The sequence below is a fragment of the Lonchura striata genome, chromosome 5 (assembly GCF_046129695.1).
Source record: "Lonchura striata isolate bLonStr1 chromosome 5, bLonStr1.mat, whole genome shotgun sequence".
Lineage (NCBI taxonomy): Eukaryota > Metazoa > Chordata > Aves > Passeriformes > Estrildidae > Lonchura > Lonchura striata.
This window is the reverse complement of record NC_134607.1, coordinates 67019821-67042401: the sequence shown is the minus strand read 5'-3', so window position 1 is coordinate 67042401 and position 22581 is coordinate 67019821. Positions and strand designations below refer to the sequence as shown.

At 42.0% G+C, this 22581-nt stretch overlaps 1 protein-coding gene across 1 annotated transcript; it reads left to right on the top strand.

The window, feature by feature from the left end:
• The first annotated feature begins 215 nt into the window (after positions 1 to 215).
• Positions 216 to 19325, top strand: DHTKD1 (dehydrogenase E1 and transketolase domain containing 1). Its single transcript, XM_021531056.3, has 17 exons — positions 216 to 375; positions 2034 to 2189; positions 2659 to 2870; positions 4528 to 4722; positions 5685 to 5954; positions 9020 to 9191; positions 10690 to 10888; positions 11717 to 12029; positions 13092 to 13176; positions 13749 to 13888; positions 14260 to 14410; positions 15320 to 15426; positions 15705 to 15869; positions 16233 to 16315; positions 17878 to 18047; positions 18571 to 18656; positions 19105 to 19325. Exons 1-17 carry the CDS (start codon positions 216 to 218, stop codon positions 19204 to 19206), a joined length of 2766 nt encoding a protein of 921 aa, XP_021386731.3. The 3' UTR covers positions 19207 to 19325.
• Positions 19326 to 22581: the final 3256 nt, after the last annotated feature.

The following is a 22581-nucleotide window of genomic DNA, read 5'->3' as shown; positions in this document are numbered from 1 at the left end:
CCCACAGTCTCTCCTCACAGGAGAGATGCTCCGGAGGCTCCGCTGGACCCTCCGCAGCAGCTCCTTGTCTCCCTTGTGCTGGGCACAGCACCCCAAAAGGCCTCGCTGGAGCCCAGACCATCGTGCGCCGCTCGTTCCGCTCGGCAGGGCAGGAGCCGCCGGGCGCCCCCGCTGCGGGCGCCGCCCCCGGGGCCCGGGGCGGGGGCAGCGCGGCCATGGCCATGGCGGGCGCGGCGGGGGCTCGGGCCGTGCGCTGCGCGCTCTGCCGGGCCGGCCCGAGCCGCTGGTACCGCACCGAGCGCGGCGTCTACGGCTACAGACCGCGGCAGGCGGCGGGCGGGCGGGCGGAGGAGCCACGCGGCGCCGGCGGAGCAGGTCGGACACCGCGGGGCCGCGCCGGGGCTGCCCCGAGCGGGGCCCGGGCGCTCTCAGGTGTTGCTTGTGTTGTTCCCGCGGGGCAGAGCGCGGAGCAGACCCGCTCCGAGAGCTCTTGGCTGTGGGTCCTGCGAGCCTGGGGTGCGTGGCCCCGCTCCACGGGCTGAAGCGGCTGTGAGAGCACCGGCTGCTGAAGTTTGCTCAGCGAGGGGCTCTCGGAGAGTTCTGCTGCTCGTAGAAGCACCTCTGCCACGCGCCTTTTATACCGTGGGGCTTGAACTAACCCAATTGAAGTGGTGAGACACTGAACGGCTTGTCCAGGGAGGCTGTGGATGCCCCAACCCTGACGGTGTTCAAAGCCAAATGGGATAAAACTTTGTGGGAGGTGTCCCTGCCCACGGCAGGGTGTTGGAACGGGATGATCTCTAAGGTCCCATCCAACCCCTTAACATTACAGGATTTCATTATTAAATACAGGTAACTCTCTCCTGTAGCAATCCTGTGTTGCTTTTAGCTCCATTTTACAGTACAGAAAGGTGATTTCAAGCAGTAAACTCTTCTAGATAGGAGTTTGGTGCTTACATTAACTTTACTCTGGTGACCCTGGTAGGATTTAAAGCCTTTGCCCAGAGCAGGAGTGAAATTAGTCTCATCCTGGACACTGAGACCCGTCACAAAGTAGCCTCCTTGTTAATGATTAACATATTTTTATGTAACATTTTAAAAATTGCATTTAAACGGCCTCCTTGCTGAGAGCATTGTGGGCACTGTTAGCCTTATGTCTGGGTTATGTCCCTGTGTTGTAGATCCCAGTAGAGAAAAGGGGCTGTTTTGAATGGGCTGACCAGTGTCAGAGAAATAAGCTTGTGCTATGGTCTGAGAATTTCATTGTTTTGGAAAACAAAAGCCTTCAGACTTGACTACTGTCAGTGCTACGTTTTTACCAGGATGAAAAACCCCTCCACATTATGAATGCTTTATAAGCTGGTTCATGACATTAATTTGTAGCAAGTTGTGCTTGCAGTATGTGTTATGGTTTGCAGTCTATCAGCCTGGTCTGTGTTTGTGCTCAGTAACATGTGTGTGACCTCTCAGCTGGTCAAATTCTACCCATGTCGATAATTTTTACCACATTTGGCTCTGCACATGCTCTTGGCTCCTGCAGACAGACTTTGGTTTTTTTGAAGTCATGGGACCTGAATTATTGTTAAGACCCAATCCTGTCATTCCAGCAAGGAACAAGGAAGCATAAGTGATAGGATTGAGTTGGCTTAGGAAATAAGACTATACACTGGTAATGTGCTGAGCTTGACTTGAACATACCTGTTTGTAGTGGTTTTGGTTTACAACAGTGCTACTGTTGTAAAGAGATTCAAAGCAAAATAAAGTAGCTTTCCATATGTTTACAGGAACCTAACCTATGCTGTGGGGGAAATCTAGAGTGTACTTTCTTGAAAATTGTATGGAGAAGCAGATTTAGCAGTTTGCTGATGGGAGCTGTTGTAGGGTAATAAGACAGAAATAACTGCATGGAAAAGCTCTCTTTCCAGCCAGAACCTTGATGGTTGCCAGCTGACAAAACATTCCTGTGTTGATGCTGTAAGTAGATTTAATCTGAGCACATGTGTGATGCTGTTCTGCTTTCTTTTTGGTTTTAGTTGACCATGCTCTTGTTCGTTTAATAACTGCCTATGCTGAACATGGCCACAAAGCTGCCAAAATAAACCCACTGTTTGCTGGCCGAGCTGTTATGAACATGGTACCTGAAATCCAAGAGCTGGCTGAAGTTCTTCAGGGTCCTCTCGTTACTACAGGTGAGTCCACAGCCTTATCGCAGCAAATTCTGTTCATGGGTGATTTGTTGAGGGGCTGTGGCCTCTGTGGAATAGTCAGATATTGAGAGGTGGCTCAATTAGTGATGAAAACTGTTGAACAGAACTTCAGCATAGTCTGTTGCAGAAACCATAGTGCAGTGAGAGGCTGCCTTCTAGCATCTTTGGAAATCATGAAAATTTATGCTTGTTCTTACAGCTACTGAGGTTAAACATTAATTTATTGTGTTACTGTACTATTCTATGATTTATCACAATACTTAATGCTGTAGTGAAGGTTTGAAAGTACAGTGGCAGAAGTAAAGATTTGTCTTTTCTTGTCTCTCTTAGAGCCTTGCTGCAGCCTTAAACAAAGGAGGGTGGTCTTTCTCATTGCTTTATTTTCTCCAAAACAGGCCTTAGTGCTTCCTCTCCTCCCCCAAAGTGACTAATAGCATTTATTTCCCACCAGGACTTATAAACATGGGAAAAGAGGAGGCTTCTGTAAAGGATGTGATGGCTTATCTTGACCATATATACTGCGGGCATATTTCCATAGAAACAAGCCAGCTTCCAACTTTGGAGGAGAGAGAATGGTTTGCTAAAAGGTTTGAAGAGCTAAAGCAAGAAGCATTTACACCTGAAGAGAAAAAGCACTTGTGCAAACTGATGCTAGAGTCCCAGGTACTTTGTTCCCTGTTACTGGATTGTAATAGTCGTGGAATCTGTCATGGATCCTTTACTATTCTGGACATGATTAATGCAAAAAAAGAACAATCACTGTCCTGAAAGGCTTTGACAGTGTGCAGGAGGAAGAAGTACAAGGTTTTGCCTGAAGCAGTGCGAGACAGGAATCTCATTGGAGTTTGTTGCTGAATTAATTTACCAGCCATTACTGAAATAATGATGCTGTAAACCCATGAATAATCAGTCTTCAAAAGTAAGGTACTCTTAGATTAATGATCTGACAGCTCATATTAAATGTTACTAATGGGACCATTAGTTACATTAGGTTGAGCAGAGCTCTGTGAAATCTTGTGCTCTGGCTTAGTTATTCTGTATTTTCCTCTCACCATTACAGTTATCTGTTTTACTGTCCTTAAAGTATGCTGTCACCCAAGGTTTTGGAAGAATAAATCAGAGTTGATGCAGACATCAACTAGATAGTTGATGCTATCATATAGCACTGGCACACATGGAGCTTTTCAGCAAGGAACCCTTGTTCAGTGCCTTCTATAAGGAAGGAAAATATTTATGCACTTTTGAAATGTATAGGGAAAATTTATTCCAATATTTCTGTACTGTGAAAATTTTTAATTTTTTCCCCTTTTCTTCCCATGTTATCCAGAATGATTGAAAGGTAGAAGAGCAGGATCTGTGAAGGTTGGAAAGGTAGAAGAGCAGGATCTGTGAAAATGTCCCTGTTTCCAGTTTTCCAAGTGGAAGGAGTGTTAAATGTAACATTTACCAATGACTGAATGGAAGTATTTGGCCCACTTTGTATTTTTTGTAGCCTCTTTGGCAGTGAGAGGAATTTGATGGTGACACAGGAGGGTGAAATTGGGACCCTGATGTGCTCTACTTTAATTTCAGTATGACCAGAGCTATACTAAGAGTATATAATTTAACTGTGACAGAAAAAAAAATCTGCTTTTATATGTGATCACTTTTGTATACATTATTCCTTAGAATTGAATATTGCTCCACTAGCAGTTGGCTCAGATCTTTGTGTGTGGCTTAGTCTTCCCTTTTCAGTTATAGACTTCATTTAGTTTCTGTCTTTAGTTGCAAAAGCAAAAGAAATTTCCAGCAATTCCAGAACTTGGCCACTTATTAGAGCTTTTGAGGAGGTGAATGAAGTCAGAAGAAAATGAAGTTAATACAGATGCATTTATTTTTCTTCTCTCAAGCATTCTACCTGTGTAATAAGGACTATGCCTAATGTAAAGCAAAATGAAACACTGCTTTGCTACTGCTTTGTATCTCAAGTTCATTATGGTTTATACTGTAAAACAACACCATTCCTACATGTCCACCTAAAACAGGTAAACTACCAAGCAATTTGTTAATTAATCTGGTGTTAGGATTCTTGAAGCACCTTCCATGTGAGACAGAGGAAATTTAGTCCTCAATGCAACATTTTTCTGCTTAGAGCTGATTTTTTTTAGTCATCATAGCTTCTGGTCTCAGACTGTGTGGGTGGAGAGTGAGCTTAGACTTTCCAGGGGTATGTTTAGATTTGTATGCCTCAAGGGTATAAACATAAATTAAATTTCAATGTTATAAACAGAAAGTTGCTGCTTAAAATAGCCTAATATTCAAGTTGTCCTGTTTTTAACAGGAGTTTGATCACTTCTTGGCCACCAAGTTTGCCACAGTGAAGCGATACGGTGGTGAAGGAGCAGAGAGCATGATGGGCTTCTTCTACGAGCTGTTCAAGATGTGTGCGTACAGCGGGGTCACGGATATCATCATTGGAATGCCTCATCGGGGCAGGCTTAATCTGCTTGTGGGCTTACTTCAGCTTCCTCCTGAGGTAAATGTCTCAGTTTGAAAAGACAGCTGTCTGCTAAGGAAAGCAGCAGCCTCTCCTGAAATGAAAAATGTAAATCCTCTCCCTCTGAATTATTATAATTTTGAAATTAAGGGACTCTCTGGCAAAGATATGGGAGTAAGAATAACAGTTCTTTTATTAGAAAAATTCAAAATAAACAATGAAGTAATACAAAACAAAGGCACTGACAGAGTCAGAATACAACCTGACCCCCTGTGGGTCAGGGAGGTGGCAGCAGTCCCATTCCATGGTAGCTGCAGCCCTCCTGCAGTGCCAGCTATGGTTCTGGTGGAGCAGGGATCCTGTACAAGGGTGGAGTTTTCCCCTGAAGCTCCAGGGGTGGTGTAGATGGGCCTGGGCTCCCTCTGGGAATGCAGTGGAAAAGAAAGTTGCTCTTCTGGGAGTCCAGTGGGAAAAGGCTGCTTCTGGTGTTCCAAAAGTCAGATTCTATCCAGGTAGGAATGGTTGGCTCCTCCCCCTGGGCAGAGTATCTCCCAGTGGGATGATGGAATTTTATCATCCCTGCAGGGACACTCACTGGCCCATTAAGAGAAAATATCTCCCCAGATAACAGAAAATAACTGCCCCACCTCTAACAAATGGCAACAGAATACACACCCCCAAATACATCTTACAACCTAAGACAGCAAGAGATTTGTAACCTCACAGGCAGTTGCTTGGTTTATTTGCAGTAAAAGAAACCCCCAGAAGTTTGCCATGTTGTAAATGTTGGAGCAATAAAATGTTACCTGTGTGAGAGTGTTCTCCCTTCCTATCAACACTTCAGTGAACTGTCTGCAGGAGACTCTTAAAAGAACTCTAATGAAGGGTTATATGTGCTGCAACTTAGAAGCATCCTTGCAATTTCAGGAGTAGGAGAGTGTTTTTCTTTCAACCTGTCAGTGAATTAGAAAAGGGTTTTAACCAAATCTGTTTCCCTGCAGCTCATGTTCCGCAAAATGCGTGGTTTGAGTGAGTTTCCAGAGAACTCAGCAGCCATTGGGGACGTTCTTTCCCACCTGACATCTTCTGTAGATCTGGACTTTGGCTCCCACAGACCTGTGCATGTCACCTTGCTCCCCAACCCCTCACACTTAGAAGCCATCAACCCAGTGGCTGTGGGCAAGACACGAGCCAGGCAACAGACTCTGCTCGATGGTGATTACTCCCCAGAGAGTTCTGCACAGCCTGGGGACAAAGTTATTTGTCTGCAGGTATTTTGCACATATTGTCATTTATATTTGTAAGACTTGCTGGACTAGAATGTGAACAGGAGTGTGCATAGAAATATCAAACAAAACTGAGTTAATGTATGATATCAAGAGCTGGGATCTTCTTTATGGGGGAAGAGGGGGGCAAGGAAGATCAACCAGGTGACGTTTGTGATTATGCTGGTGTTTAAATAATTGCACTTCTAAGATTTATGAATACTGATTCTGATGCCTCCCTTTATTTTAATAATATTCTGCACTGAAAGCCATATGTGCCTTTCCTCACTTTTGCATTTAAACTGCCATGGGAAACCTTTCAAATTAATGGGTTTGGAGAAGAACTGTCAACAAGGCTGCAAAATATTAAGGAGAGTTTAGAATTTTGTCATTTTGTCATGGTACTGTTGAAGACTCTACTGGAATTCGTTTTTACTCCTTGAACTGACTTGTATAGCTGTAGAAGCAATCCTAAATAGTTCCTTGATAAATTTTCTTCTCTTGCATTTACTTCAACTTGGAAAAACAAGTGAATTGAACTCTTAACATTTTAAAGCCAAGGTTAAAAACAAGTTGGGCAAAAATGTTCTGTAAAGTGTAACAAACAAAATGGAGAAAGTTACTTGTAGGAGTGAAAACATATTTCAGATTAAAAAAATGTTTTGCTTTCTTTTGGAAGGGTGGGATATTGTGAAAAAGCATGAGACATGAGAATACAAAATATTCTGGGCAATTTGGAGTTCTTAGTTTCTTATTTTTAAAAAAGTCTTCAGAGCTTGCTAGTGAAACCAGCTTTTGCTTCCCAATGTGACTCTCTCTTTCAGTGCAGGTATTTTTAGTTTGAGAAGATACTGTTCTTTCTTTCTCATAACGGTAGATCTTCACTATGTAGTAATGAAAGTACTATGACTCTTTAAAGAACAGTTCTTCAGGATGAATGGACCCTCCCTATCCTAGAAAAATTTCACTTCTTAGGATTTGTAGGGGTGAATGATAGGGAGGATTTCATAGTGGAGAAGAGATGCATTCGTTTCTGTGCTAAACTCGTCCATGTTAGTAAACTGATTCAAAGTATTCCTAAAAGGAAGAAAGTGTATCATCATTACTTGTGACTGTGTCTTTAAAAGGTGCACAAGTGAGATGGAAAACAGGCGAATATTTGGTTGTAACTGTTAACTGCTCTCATTCAGCTAATTGAGAAGAGAGATTAAAGCAGGCACCTTGTGTTTTAGAATCTTGGTTTGGGAGTTTGGCTTTGAACTGTCTGTTTTTACAGTGCTTTCTCTTGAGAAGAGAGTGTAGACACTCTGGGTTTATATTGTCATTTTTTCTCTTCTTCCACAAACCTCAGTACCAGAGTTTGAGGGGAGAATGAGTAAAGATCAGTTAAGGTGCCATTGTCAGTGGTGAGCTTCATTGTCCAGGGTCTGAAGGTCTTCTCTTCTGGAACTTCAGTGTGCTCAGAACTTATACGGATTATAAAACTCTTCTTGGTTGACTACCAAGATGGACATCTCTGCAGTATTTAATTGTCCATTTCTTCTGGAGAGTGGTTTATTTTTCACCTCCTCACATACCTTAACTCTATTTCCTGATTTGAAATGAAATCTGGGAGTAAGATCTCCCAGAAATAAATTCCACCCTCAGGGTCACTGTTTGGTGAATTAAACTTGATGATGACTTTGCTTTTAGCTTTTTGCTAATGCAGCCCAGAGAAAAATGTGCCCTAGCAAAAACTGTTTCCATCTTTTTGGTAGAATGAGTAAAATCCTGCCTGGATCACAGGAATTGAATCCTCTGGGGTTTGAGATGCATATGAAAAGTCTTGTGTAGTTGGATAGTCACTGTCCTTAGGCTTTAATGCTTTGGCAAATGCTAAAGGCTATGAGTTTTCTCAGATGTTTTAGGGTCTTCACTCAAGACCCTAGGGTCTTCACTCAAGACTACATATCTCAATGACAGATATTGAGATATGTAGTCTTCTTAGGCAGCAGAAGAAACCAGGAGGGAAAGGTGAAAACCCAGCACTTCAGGAACAAGTGTAGTATGGTAAGGGATAGAGTGGGTATGCTGGCTTGTCTGTCTTGCAGTATTTACCTTTGTTTTGCTGTGATACCTCTTAAAAATCTGTACTGGAATGGTATAAGACCCAGAGCTGCTGTTTCACTGGTTGATTGAACCTCTGTTATTTATCTTGGTGTACTTGCAGATGTCTCTTAAGGCTTGAAACCACTATTCCATAGCTAGAAAGCAGAACTGTCATCTGGTTTCAATAAGGAAGTACATCAATCTTCATAGTGACTTTAATTTGCAAATGATTGAGTCTGCATTCTGAGGAAACTGTCATTATATTCATCAATGGAGAGCTGTCTCCAATTTCAAAATATTGAGATGCTAGATGATACTCACTCCAGTACTTCTAGCATTTGTTTGAAACCTGGGTTGGCTATCACACTATTCTCCCTTCCCCTTCTGAACTATTTTTTTTATTTGCAGCATTTATTTGCTATTGCTATTTCAAAATGCAACTAAGAACTTAGCGTTTCTTTTTCCTTCTGAAAGTTTTTCTTTGAGTGCTTACATTCAGTTCATTTTCCTCCTGTTTTTCTGTTCTTGTGTGTTTGGTAAGGTGGAAATGGGCATAAGTCCCAGCTCACCAACATTCAACTTGAGCAAGGGTGTAGTGAATGTTGTGATGAGTGGCTCCTTTTGTTCAGGGGTCAGTGGTTTGCCTCTGACTGCTCCAGCTTTGCCATAGCCAGGAAGCTTGCAGTCACCTGGACACTGGTTGGGTCAGTTTTAAGAGATTATAGGTCAGTTCCAGGTAGGGATTACAGCAGGCATTCATGTACATATGTTGGCTGCCATGACCTTGTGTTAGTGATAAGGCTACATAAACTCTCAAGTCATGGAAGCAGTATTCTGAGAGGGATTAAGAAGTGGGTCCAGCTGGAACTGTGTCTTTTCCATGTACCCAGTTTAGGAGGTCTTACTTAATGGGTTATAGTTTTGATTTTGCTGTTCCTCCAGTGTTTCCTAATGAGACTTTTCCATCTTCTTCCCTGATGTAGGTTCATGGTGATGCTGCTTTCTCTGGGCAAGGGATTGTTCCTGAAACACTGACCCTCTCTAATCTACCACATTTCAGAGTTGGTGGGAGCATCCATTTGATTGTTAATAACCAGCTGGGCTATACCACTCCTCCAGAGCGAGGAAGGTCATCTCTGTACTGCAGTGACATTGGTAGGTAGGGTTGAATCACAAGGAAGATTGCCTGTTTTGCCAGAAAGGATTTTTAACTGCAGTGTAAGCTGTGCAATGCACTTTTTATAGCAACTGCCTGTCAGCTCTAGGGAGAGATTATTGTAACTCCAGTTTCATGGTAGAGTAGGAATTAAAATTATTATTATTATTATTCCCTCCTACTAGCAACAATTCAGATGCTAAAAATATGCCCTCTCCTATCTGCTTTATGGCAAAGACTAAATATCAAAGGAAAATCTTGTCACATGTTTACAGGATGTGATAAAATAATTGCAAGATTTCTGTGAAGTCTTTATAACTCAGTTTCTGTCATATTATTGACAGCTTTTAAAAAGGTATTGCAATGGAGTATATAACAGATCTGTTCTAAATATATCTTGTTAAATTTCATAAAAATAATGTCTGTATTTTCTGAGCAAGATTTTTATGTCAGATACTCCTCCATTTTTTCTGTTTTGTTTGTTGTCATGTGAGCCTGTTGAGCTTTCAGTTTAAAGATGAAGCTCAAGATCTTTCTATGCCTGAACTAGAAGCTTTGTTTTGGACTGATCTTTCTTAGTGATAAACAGATGCATTACCAGTAAGATCAGAGACATTGCAGTTAGTTATCTTGTATATGTCTCCTATAAATAAAAATATATTCTTATGTGCTTTTGACCTAACATCAAGTGTTTGTTGTATGGTTTCATCAAACCAAACAAGTAGATTCATTAAATCTGGTAAAGTAGATAGCATATGTTATTACTGTTTCCCCTGGTCTGGTTTTATGTTATGGATTGTTTTTGTTTGAGTTTGTTTCTTGCTTCCACCCTTAGTTTTCCTTTCTTCTTACCTGTGAGTGAGGAGGGGCTGTTATGTAGTTGAGCTTTAGTATTTTCTTTGGGAGGAAAACTTGACATGAGCCAGGAATTAATTTCCAGAATTTGGACAGATAAAGTACAAAAGGAGCTTGCAGCCAAATTGTCTGAGAGGGTCTTAAGATACTGAAATTTTTCAGTGTTCTTTTTAATAAAAAGATTTTTCTGCCTGGAGAAGCAGTGGACAGAATGATACTCCCTACTAATAAGGGAGAAAGTTGCTTTTGGCTTGTATGAATTCACAGTAGTGAGAGCTTAGGATAAGAAGGAAATAAAACAATTTCTGTTTGAAATAGAAGCAATCAAGTAGTTCTCTCCCAGTTCCTGTACACTACCAGATTAATATGATGCAGGAACTGTGTATAGAAAGTCCTCTGGGAAGAAAATTCTTGTAAAGAAGTTGTGCTCAAACTGACAAATACAACAGGGTAATTGCATGTTCTCCCAGGCAAGTCTGCTCTCCTTACCCCAGCTCTCATCACAAAGAACATATTTTTTGATTTGTTTTTATTATAGTTACTTCACATGGGCTGTCTGTAGTTTCAGCAGAGCATGTGTGTGTCTGCTTTCTTTGGAAGGGGTTGGCTGTGATTGCTGTTGTGTTTTGAATCCCTGGGCAGGTAAAATCATTGGGTGTGCAGTTATCCATGTGAACGGGGATGATCCTGAGGAAGTTGTCCGTGCCACACGACTGGCTGTGGAGTACCAGCGCCAGTTCCGCAGGGATGTCATTGTGGACTTGCTGTGCTACAGGCAGTGGGGACACAATGAGCTTGATGAGCCCTTCTTCACCAACCCCACCATGTACAAAATCATCAGGTAAGGGTTGCACAACCAAAATATATTTGCACCACCTCAAGTCTTGTTGCTGCAACAGAAGGCTCTGTGCGAGATCCTTTGACATATCCACAGGTCTTTATGTAAGGTGCAGCTGGGCTGTCAGCAGCCCTTGACTACAGTGTGAGTCTGATAATAAGATGTTAATGAACAATCATTACTATTGGCTCTTGAATGTGTGGCTTGGTGCTTTTGGAGGTCAATCTTGGACATATATCTTGGATTTCAAATTTGTGACCACTGGTAATCAGAGGGTAAATTGCCTTCTGTGTGCCAAGGGGAAGTGTGCATGCTGTGGGAGAATGGGCAGGAAGCCATTGTGATGCTTGTCTTGTCTTTGTCTGGTCCTGCTGCTTCCACTGGGGACTCATCTTTATCAGCATTTAAATTTATTCAGATTCCATCCTTATCCCCACACAAAAATTCAGTTACCAGTGAATTCTGGTATTTTAGGTGAAGAGTTTGAATGGTTGCCTTGATTCTCTTCAATGCAGAAATACTACTGTGAATCTCTCTGAAGAAAATATGCATGGTAGCACAGAGGGGGTTTTGATTTGTTTTTACCTGTAACTGCCAACTACAGCGCTTTCACTTTTTTAATAAATAACTGTAAAACACATCTCTAAGAGACCTGTTATCTCTTTGAAAATGCCAGGAAATTGAACTTCATGCAAATAAGTATAATGCACCAGGACACCACTTATATGAGTTTTCCATGGTACATGAGTGTAGTAAGGTGGTGTTTCCTTGTTCTCCTGTGACACTGCTTTTAGGCTTAATATCTCTGTTGTTTGGTTCCCTCCCTGGCAGATCCCGTAAGAGTATCCCAGACACGTACGCAGAGCACCTCACAGCTGCTGGGCTCATGGCTGAGGCTGAAGTGTCTGAGATAAAGACCACGTGCTATTCCAAGCTGAACGACCACCTTGCCAACATGACTTCATACAGCCCACCCCCTACCAACCTGCAGGCTCACTGGAAAGGCCTCGTGGAGCCTTCTGCCAAAATCACCACCTGGGACACGGGGATGCCTGTGCCGCTCCTGCAGTTCATTGGAGCCAAGTCTGTGCAGGTGCCCGAAGAGCTCCAGATGCACAGCCATCTCCTGAAGACCTATGCTCAGGTGAGTAGAGCATCATGATACTTCTGATCCCATGGCTCAAACCTCTTACAGGAAAAAGTCTAAACACAGCAGGGTTGCCAGTTAGAGAATAGCAAGGTATTATCTAGGAAAAACAGCTCACTCTGTTTCAAGGCTGAGATTATGCCATTTTTTTCTCCAGTTTTGAAGAAATATTTCTTTCCCCATGTCTGACCATGTACTTTAGTTTGTTATTTCAACAATATTTTATTGCAATGAAGAAAAAGCTTATAGAAAATACAGTTTATTTGTCTTACAAATAGAAACTATTATGATAAGTTACAAACATTTATATAGTTGGTGATTAGAATGAGTACTTTGTAAAGGAATGATTCAGGAACCTGGCAATAGTGTACACAGTTTCTAAAGCCAGTAGTGAGTGTTTTATAACTTATATATATAAACACCACACAACATGTGGCCTAGTTTGACAGTCTGGGCTTGATAGCTCCTAAGTTGGTGTTTGGTTTGGATCAGTTTGGGGTTTGTGAATGTTTCCCTTTGATGGATAATGAGTGTGTGCAGGTGTCTGCTTGGCAGCCAGGAGAGGCTGTGAGTTGAGTATTTCAAAAGACTGATGTTTTTGTCTTCTCAGCCCAAGGCAGGAACTCCACAGCTCAGTTTGATCATTTGTCTGCAGTTCTGCAGGCCAGAACAGGGAAGAGTTCTGGTGACTGAAATGCTTACACCTGGTATCTTTCATCACTGCTAACCAGACAGACCAGAAGTCTGTCAAGACTACACTCTGTGCTGTGCTAAGATTTTAAATATTTTCTGACTAGGATTACTTCATCAGTCCATAGTTTGTTGACTGGGAGGTGAATACATGGGTGACCTGTGGTTCTGTGGTCCTCAGGCAACCTTCCTTAGGATGTGCTGAAATAAGGCTCTCTATTCTGATGCAGCCTAAGCTGGCTGCAGGAATATAGCATTTCCCTCTGTAGTGTGTTGCTTTTTTTTCTAGCTTCTAATATTAGTCTGTGCCACCAAAAAAGCTACAGATGGAAAAAGACAAAATTTTTTTCTTCTTCTTTATTTGCTTAGTCAAGAGTTCAAAAAATGGAGGAAGGAAAAAAGCTGGACTGGGCAACAGCTGAAACTTTAGCATTTGGTTCTCTGCTGAGCCAAGGTAAGAGGCAACTAGACAGCAGACAGTAAAATATTTTTGCTTTAGTGTCAATAAAGGATAACATTAGGTTTTTTAGTGTTTCTAAGTAAAAAGATTGCTATGATTTAGAAATTTGACAATTTGCATGGTCTAAGAGAAGGTAAATATGAATCCTATGTGTCACTAATATTTGTAGACTGAGTCTTAAATATATTCAAAGAATTGTAGCTCCCTCTCACTCCCCAAAAATATTTGTGCATAGAGCTGAGCACAAGCAGTGCAGCTGACATTATGCTACTATTTCTTCTCCTTCCTCTCTAGCCTGAATTCAAATCTCCATTTACATGTGATACAGAATGCACACTTTTTTTTTGCAGTTTGCTTCAGTAAATTGAACCATTTTACCCAAAATAATGTCAGAGCATCTGTGTGCTTGACAGTTGGAGCTGTTGTTGGCTAAGAATTGCATCTCAGATTTGATGTTGCTGATGAGGGGAAATCCAAAAAGAGATATAACAAGAGATGAATTATGTCCTGCATATTTTCTTTTTACATAACTTGCTGATCTGGTGCTGTGTTTATTGCTTGGCAAGGGTTTAATATCAGGCTAAGTGGACAAGATGTTGGCAGAGGAACCTTCAGCCAACGACACGCAATGTTGGTTTGCCAGGAGACAGATGATACCTACATTCCTCTGAATCACATGTCCCCAGACCAGAAGGGTTTCCTAGAGGTAGGTTCTGTAACCCACAAGACCACCTTCTTCAAACTGTGCTGAAACAATGCATTTTTTAAAGCTGCTGAGACATATGTAGGCCTAGTGTATGTTCTGGCAAACCCCAGATACAGGGACATAAAAACTGTCAGGGCATCCCTATTCTTTGTTGTTATAAATTACAGCTTTAACAAGGGGGTTTGCTATTCCTTGAGAGATCAAATGTTATTCTTTTCCCCTCAGTGCCTTCATTCAAAAGCAAAAAATCAGTGCCTATCAATTGCCTTTAGGAGTGTGTGTTGTCAGCACTGTTTGCCTGGTTCCAGTGTTTCTTAACCCTTGTTTGTCTTCTTCCTCATCCACCCCTGCCAACAATTTCCTTTTGTTAGGTGAGTAACAGTCCCTTGTCTGAAGAAGCTGTGCTTGGTTTTGAATATGGAATGAGTATTGAGAACCCTAAGTTACTGCCAATTTGGGAAGCTCAATTTGGAGACTTCTTTAATGGAGCCCAGATAATATTTGACACTTTCATCTCTGGAGGTGAGTGTACAAGGAACTAATATATTTAAGAATTAATCATTGGTCTTATGCAAACTTTTAGAGAATCCTTCCTCTTTCAAGTAAAATGGCATGTTATACAAAGAATTCTGTTTTCTCAGGGAGTACTATGAGCTTGCCTGTGAGGTCCAAAGACTTCTGTGCAGCTTTTCTCTGAAGACAGTACATATAAAATGAAAGAGTCCTTCACAGAGTTCCAGTCATTACAAAAGGACAGTTAATTATAGTAATGGCCTTTCTTCTCCAACGTGTATTTTACTGTGTGTGTATATGGTTGATAGCTTTATAGGCTGTACCTTTCCTTCATGAAGCATCTGAAAAACTCCTGAAACAATAGAGAAGGAAAATAGTGATTATTTAAAAGAAACAAACAAAAAACCCCACAAGACCTTACTAAGTTTGACTCTAACATGTTTTCTGAGTACTCAGCTATAAAACTTCTGTAGTCATAGGAGGAAATTCAGAGGCCCTTTATCTCACCCAAATTCTGGATTTGATTATAATCTCTTGTATAGTGCAGGAGGTTTGGCAGAGCTCAGAGGAATGAGCACTGCTGTGTTAGCCTGGATTGGCTTACAGGATGCTGCTGGGGTCACACCTGCAGAGATGAAGTTTTAAAATTTCACTGTGTCATGTGCTCCATGTGGAGACTTAAGTCTTCTGGGAGCCCAGAGCTACCTTATGATTTCAGAAAGTTCAGATCACCTTACATGTGTTATTTCACTGTAATGAACCTCAGACCAAAATGCCAGGAACATGTTTCAGGTATGTATTTAGTGATGTGGAAATTGGCTATTCTTTTTCCAGAGCAGTTTGTTCAAAGTAATGTGTTCTGTGGCTTTATGTTCTGTGGAAATCATCCTTTCCTTCCTCTTTGTTTTGTGTTTCTAGGTGAAGCTAAATGGCTTCTGCAGAGTGGGATAGTAATTCTTCTTCCCCATGGCTATGATGGTGCAGGCCCTGAGCACTCGTCCTGCAGGATGGAACGGTTCCTACAGGTACCCACCACACCTCCCAGAGTCACACATGCCCAGCACAGCCCTGGCAGTCAGTGCTCTGGGAGCTCGGCTGCAATGAGCTCCACAGAGGCAGTTCAGACACAATCTTTCCAGCTAAATGCTGAACCCATTTCTCTGAAGTTGTTCCTCTCTTGAATTTGGATATTTACTGATCTGTTCTTCTACAGGTCAGTATGCCTCATGTGCCTAGGTTCTTTCTTGCATATTAGTCCCACTGCTTGCTTTTGACAAGGTATTGCTGTGTTCCCCCTGTACAGATGTGTGACAGCTCAGAAGAGGGTGTTGATGGTGACCAGGTCAACATGTCAGTTGTGCATCCCACCACCCCAGCACAGTATTTCCACCTACTCCGGAGGCAAATGGTCCGAAACTTCAGGAAACCTCTCATTGTTGCTTCTCCCAAAGTGTTACTGAGGCTTCCAGTAAGCTGAGAAATGTCCTTCCTCTTCCTTTCTTTTATTTTTTTTCTCTTTATCCTCTTTTTTGTTCTCCTTTTTTTTTTTTTTTTTTTTTTCTCCTGTGTTCTGTGATTGCTGTTTTGGGGTCAAATCAGTGGAATTTTGCCAAGCTGGGTGGAGGTGAGCTAGAAGTAGGCTTCATTCCTGGTCTGATGGTGTTCTTGGGAAGCTTATCATCTCATTTTTCACTGGGAGTAGGAATATGAGGGAGAGGGAAGACTATTGTATATTTTGTACTTACCAAAACCCTGCCTCAGTATTCTTTCTGACTCTAGCCTAAGGGAAAAGCAGCAAGATTTGGTAACTTCCAACTCTTCCCCCATGTAGGCTGCTGTATCGAGTTTTGAAGAAATGGCCCCAGGGACCACATTCAAGCCTGTCATTGGTGACTTCTCAGTAGATCCTAAAAGGTAGCTCTATTTTCTTAGAGCAGAAACTCAAAAGAGATGTCTTGTCCCTTTCTCCTACCCAACAACTCACATTTGAGGTGATATGAAAGAGGTGACTTGAGGGGAAAATGTTTTATGGTAGGCAACTATGGTTAGTTCTACTTCCTCTCCTTTTCCTCTTTTGGTAGTTGTTGGTAGTTACCACACCTGTCTGCAAAACAGTGAAGTGTTCAGCCTGTCAGCCCTTGGCCTCACAGGGAGTTTGACTGTAGTAACCAACCTGATGGGACCTATTCTGCACCATGTCCATTAGCTGACAGTCACTGGAGCAGCTGTGACATGAATCATAGATTTGTTTAGCTTGGAAAAGATCATTAAGATCATAAAGTCCAATCTTAGCCCAGCACTGCCAAGTCTACCACTAAACCATGTCCCAGGTGTCACATCTAGACATTTAAATACCTCCAAGATGATGACTCCACCACTGCCCTGGGAGGCTTGAACCTTTCAGTGAAGAAATTTTTCCTGATGTCCAATCTAAACTTCCTCTGGTGCAACTTGAAGCTGTTTCCTCTTGTCCTATTGTGTGTTACCAGAGAGAAGAGACAAACTCCCACCTGGCTATGACCAGGGACTTGTAGAGAGTGACAAGGCACCTCCTGAGCCTCCTTTTCCCCAGGCTGAGGTCCCCCAGCTCCCTCAGCTGCTTCTCACAGACTTGTGCTCCAGACCCTTCACCAGCTTCGTTCCCTTCTCTGGCTGGGTTCCAGCTCCTCAGTGTCTTTCTTGTCATGAGTGGCCCAAAACTGAATCCAGAATTTCTGTTCTGGGGCTGGAATACCTGAGCTGATGAGGTGGGGCAATAATAAAGTGTGTGTACATCTCTCTACTTTCAGATGTTACAGTGAATTCTGTTCAGAATGACTAATTCAGCCTTAATATTTTTTCCCCTTATCTGCTGTTTGCCCTAGTAATACCCAGGTCTGAGCCTCCTTCCACTTCACATCTTGACCCCCAGTCAAAAGGCTGGAAGTACCTTTGCATCTTGGGTTTTTTAAGTGGGATGGTGAGGCACAAAGAGTGTAGTTTATCTCACTGCTTTTTCCAGTAAGATTAGGCAGGCAAGACCTCTGTGATTGCAGGAGGGTGTAGTGTCTCTCCAGCAGGTAGTCCTGCTTTGGCATGGCAGAGAATTGTCCTCTGGAGGGACTTCTCTTCTTCTGATTTATTTTCTACAGAGATGACTACCTTTGACTGGGTGTTTAATTTTTAATAGTCAGAGCTAAGAGAGATCAATCCCATTGTAAGGTAACTTTTCCAAAATTACTGAAGAAACAGGACCTCTGGCATACTGTCCCCAAAGATTAGTTTGCCAGCAGTTGGAGGGAAGGGAGGTCAAGAAAGAGAAAAGAGGGTCTAGGGAAGCAATTTCGCTTTATGAAGTTGTCTTTGAAGTTTGACTGGTTTTTTTTTGTTTTTGTTTTGTTTTTTGTGGTTTTTTTTTTGTTAGAAGTGTGAAGCTGTTCTGCATCAAGTTTCTGGAAAACACCAAACTTGGAAACTTTTTTTTTTTTTTTTTTTAGTGTCACCCAAGTGGTGCTGTGTTCTGGAAAGCATTACTATGCTCTGGTGAAGCAAAGAGAAACACTGGGAGAGAAGCAGCACAGCACAGCTATTCTGAGACTTGAAGAGCTTTGTCCTTTCCCCCTGGAAGCTCTGCAGCAAGAGTTGAGCAAGTACACCCATGCAAAAGGTCAGCCAAGCTTCTACCTTTGTGCTTCTAGTCTCTTTGAAGTATTGAACTAAATCTGTTGCCTACCTTTTAAGATGAAGAGCTGTAGTGGCTTTTTTCCTCTTTGCTCTCCCCCTCATACATCCAAGTGTTTCTGGAGTGGGATGTTTCAGAAATGTTTATCACTTGTGTTAAAAGAACTCTTTTCTCTGCTATTGTTAGCTTCCAAGAAGCAGCACTGAAAATCAGAGCAAACCATTTGAGATATTTTTTGCATTGGTCTTTACAGGCCAGTCCTTTTAGTAGCTTTTGAAAACAGCAGTAGAAAAGCAGAATATACACACAGTATACCCTAATGGTGGACATACTTTGGGTTTGAATTGAGTTCTGAGCTGCAAGGGAATTGAGTCTGGCATGCCTTCATTTCAAAGGTAGTGCCAAGACAAAAAAACTAGAGGTGCTACAAAAATAAAAAAACTGTTTTTCTTTCTCTGCTGAAAAGATAAATATGTATGTTTGTTATGTACCCTTATCCTTCCTTTAGTCTTCAAATGGAGTCAGGAAGAACCACAGAACATGGGTCCATGGTCCTTTGTGTCTCCACGGTTTGAAAAGCAGCTGGGGCTTAAGGTAAGAGGTCCCCAGGGTGTTTTAGTCTTTAAAATGAAGTTTGAACTTCTCCTTGAATGCAAAAGTGCTTATGGTGCTTGACAAAAAAACTTATCCTGCTGCCTAAAGTATGTGTTCTAATTTCAGCTACTTCTGCTCTTTATAGCACCATTGGTGAAGAGCAGGACTGGAGCTTTATTTTACATGGTGTTCAGTCAAAGTAGACAGGATAATGAAAAATCTCAAGTAGGGAAGTAGGAGGAGAATACAAAGGTGCCATTTGCTCTGGCAGATCATGCACTATAAAGTCCTTGGAGCCATGGTCTTTGGGAGATGGGGGATAACTTCCTGAATTACTTCCAGCTGGGGCTGCTGCCCTGTTATCTGACAGCAGATATCACTGTGGCATCAGGACCTTGAGATGTGATTCTGTCCTTCATTAATCATTTCCCTATGACTCAAATTTCAGCTGAATCTTGTGAGCAGACCTCCTCTACCAGCCCCAGCAGTCGGCATTGGAATCCTCCACAACAAGCAGCAGGAACATGTTCTGACACACACATTTATCTAAGTTTTCAATGAATGGACTGTTCCTGATGTCAGTCATGTTTAGTGCCTCCTCCTGTGAAGAACAAAAGCCAGATCCTTAAGACTCTTAGCTCTCCAAAATGGAAAAAAAAAAAAAAAAAAAAAAAAGTGGAATAAGTTTGGTAGTGATGAAGCAATTTTTTCATGTTGGAGAATACCTAACAATGGGAAGCACCTGTTACTACTGATACTTCTTTTTCTCTTATACAATTTTCTAAAAAATGTCTTTATAAAGTTAAAAATCCAGTCTAGGGGACAGATTGATGACTGTGGAATACCTTATACCTTGCTGCTTATTTGCATTTGACAGTTTCCTGGGATAGTGCATGTCTCTTTCTACAGAAGTGTTAGTACTGCTTGATCAACTAAATGCTTCCCTATGCCTGGGAATGAGCCATTTCTATAGCAGAATGTTGTGGATTATCTATTTTTTCTTTTCTTGAGGGCCAGGAATGCAATCTGTTATGATTATTGCTGCTCTTCTCAGTGTCTGAATTGTTAAAACAGGATTTCCATTGGGGGGGACCATGCAAGATGGCTCCTGAAGACTTCAGGCGCCGCTATTTTTCTCACCCAGAGGGTGAGAAATCCCAAGGGATGATTTCAGCACAGCTGTCATCTGAATAAAGGAAAGAAATCAGTCTTTGTTGAGTAACAAAGGATAAAGGACCAAAACACTGAGGTTAAATGGGAGACTAATGAAACCAAATGGAAGACAGGCATCCCAGGCTGACCCCAGTGCTGACTGCCCCACAGCAGCATTCCCTCCACCACAAGATTTCTCCCAGCATTTCTCCTTTCCTGGTTTCAGGGTGAAGTTGGCACCTCCTTGCTCTTCTCAGTTACCTGTGCAAGCTATGCTTAAGTAATCCAAACTCACTATGAGCCAGAGACATTTCTGAAAAGAAACAAGTGGGGTTTAACTGGACCCAGCACTTGTGGATGGAAAGTCATGGTAGGTGAGAAAAAGCAGATCACAGGCAGGGTGTGCATTCACTTGGGGAGACAGCTCCCAAAATCATCTCTGAAGCCTGCTTTAGTATTTCATCCTAGTTAATTGACACACTCATTCATTAACTCCATATGAACCAGACGTTATCTCCGTAACCTCTGTTCTTGTCGTGTTTCACATCGCTGCATTAGCACATCCATCACAGCAACATGAAGTCATGTTTCTCCCACTTTGCTCTAGCAAACTGCACAACCTCCTGCACATCCTGAACAGCTTTATCTAATCAAGGCACATTCTGCTTTAGATTTCTGCTGATAACTAGAAAAAGGAGGCTGAAGAGTAACGTTGCTTTGGCTGCAGCTGTAGCCAAGGAAGTTGTAGAGCACCAGCATTGACTGCACATTGATGATTACATAAACCAACAGTTTTAGTGCACACAAGGGAAGAACAGAGCCCATGGTTTGAGTTTCACGTGGCCCAAACCTGACCTTGTTATGCACCATTTTCCCACAGGCTGTGCAGGGACCAACCAAATAAAGGATGCTCAAGTGTTCTGACCCTGTTTGATCCTCCTGGTGGGAGACAAAGCCATTTCTGGTGTGCTGCTTGGCTCAATGCCCCCAGCCCCATTGGTGTGCCATGAAGCTTCCCAGGGATCTGGGGTAGGAAGGGAGAGCTTGAGCACAGCTTTCCTGGGGTAGGAAGGAAGAGCTTGAGCACAGCTTTCCTCAGTCAGCTGCCACAGACTGCCTGCAGAACACTGCTCTTGCATGATGGATAACAGCTCCCAGGAGCAAGGCAAAGCGCGTGCCGACTGAGGGCCTGATGCTGTTTCTCCCAGCAATTCTGGATGCACACATTCCATCTGTGTGCCTTGCTTTTCTTTGCATGCCAGCTGGGGCATCCTGCACAGTGCTGGATTGCTTTTGCTTTGGGGAAAAGAGAAGCAGGAATTAGAATGGAGCCATAGAATATCCTGAATTGGATGGGACCCACAAGGATCATCGAGTCCAGCTCCGGGCCCTGCACAGGACACCCCAAGAGTCACACCCTGTGCCTGAGCTGCTACACAGGCTGAGTAACAGAGCAGGTCCCAGTCCTTGGACAGGAAATTCTGTGGATCATTAACACAAGGAGAGGTGAGGTTTATGTGCTGTTAGATAGCAAGGAGCTAACTAGAGAGAGAGTTAAATAATTAGTGCATTGTGATGTGTCAGGATTTTCAGAGAGAAGTGCAGGACTAGTAGGGAAAAAAGGAAAGACATGAAGGAATGAGCTCTTAGGTTGAGCCATTCATTAAAGGGAGCAAAAGCTCTCAGAAAGCAAATACACCAGGAAAACATATTAAAACAAGTATTTTGGCACCAATGATGTTATTTTAGATTTAAAAATAGAGTCTGAACTTTGAAGATGAAAATTTCTGAACACAGTATTATTTTGAATAAGCAAAGAAAACAGTACTGCATTTTTATTTTTTTGCTTCTGTCAGTGAAGAAGGTGACATAGAAACATTTGTTCAGCACACCTGAAATGGTGTATCTGTGTGAGTATGGACTGAAGAAATCTCTGGACTTTTTATCAGTCAACAAAACAATGGCCAGTGACTTAGAGACAGGAGGGATTGCTAACACAACCTGTAATTTAATGAACTTCTCAAATAAGTATGACTAAAAATCTGAATGAAGGGTGATTACAAGAAACTTCCTGAAGCTTAGCTACTAACCCAGCTATTATTTGGAGATTATGATCTACAAGTACACTGCCAGGCATGATAACTATGGGCATTTGTCAGACTGTACAAGAACTCTAGGTGAAAGTAATTGCTATGGAGTTCCTCATTAGTATTTGTTAAGTTATGAGTATATAGAACTGGAAGAAAAAACCTTTCTAAGTGATTTCAGATAAGGGAAGGTATTGAACAAAGATGTTTAGGTATTGTAGCAAGGTCAAGGTCTTAGTTAAGAGGATTTCTTATTGAATGCAGAGTAAAATCCAAAATATAGATTCAAAGTTTTGGAGGAGCCCTAATGCTTCACACATTTTGTGTTCTCTTTTGGAAACTTAACCTAATACGGGAAGAATTCGAGCCTGTGCATCAGAGCAGTTATTCAGAAAGAGTAAATACTATTTTTAATGGTCATATCTAAATCTTGCAATAAATTCGGTTGATCCTAGTTTTATATACCACTGGCTGTTGTAACTGAGAGCTCTGTAGGGACGATGCCGGTTTTGGTGATTGTGGCATGATATTGGAATGAGTTTTCAGGTTCACTTCAGAGAATCACAGAAACACAAAATCAAATAGATTGGAAAAAATCTCCAAAACTGTTGAGTCCAAACCTATGACTGATCATCACCTTGTCAACCAGACCATGGCACTGAGTGCCACATCCATCTTTCCTTAAA

What these genes read in the sequence shown, in the direction of transcription:
- DHTKD1 (XM_021531056.3), top strand. Translation starts at nt 216, where the DNA reads ATGGCCATGGCGGGCGCGGCGGGGGCTCGGGCCGTGCGCTGCGCGCTC. An exon ending in ACAAAGTTATTTGTCTGCAG is followed by an intron (nt 5,955 to 9,019) that starts GTATTTTGCACA and finishes TCCCTGATGTAG; the next exon opens with GTTCATGGTGATGCTGCTTT. An exon ending in TCCTGAAGACCTATGCTCAG is followed by an intron (nt 12,030 to 13,091) that starts GTGAGTAGAGCA and finishes TTATTTGCTTAG; the next exon opens with TCAAGAGTTCAAAAAATGGA.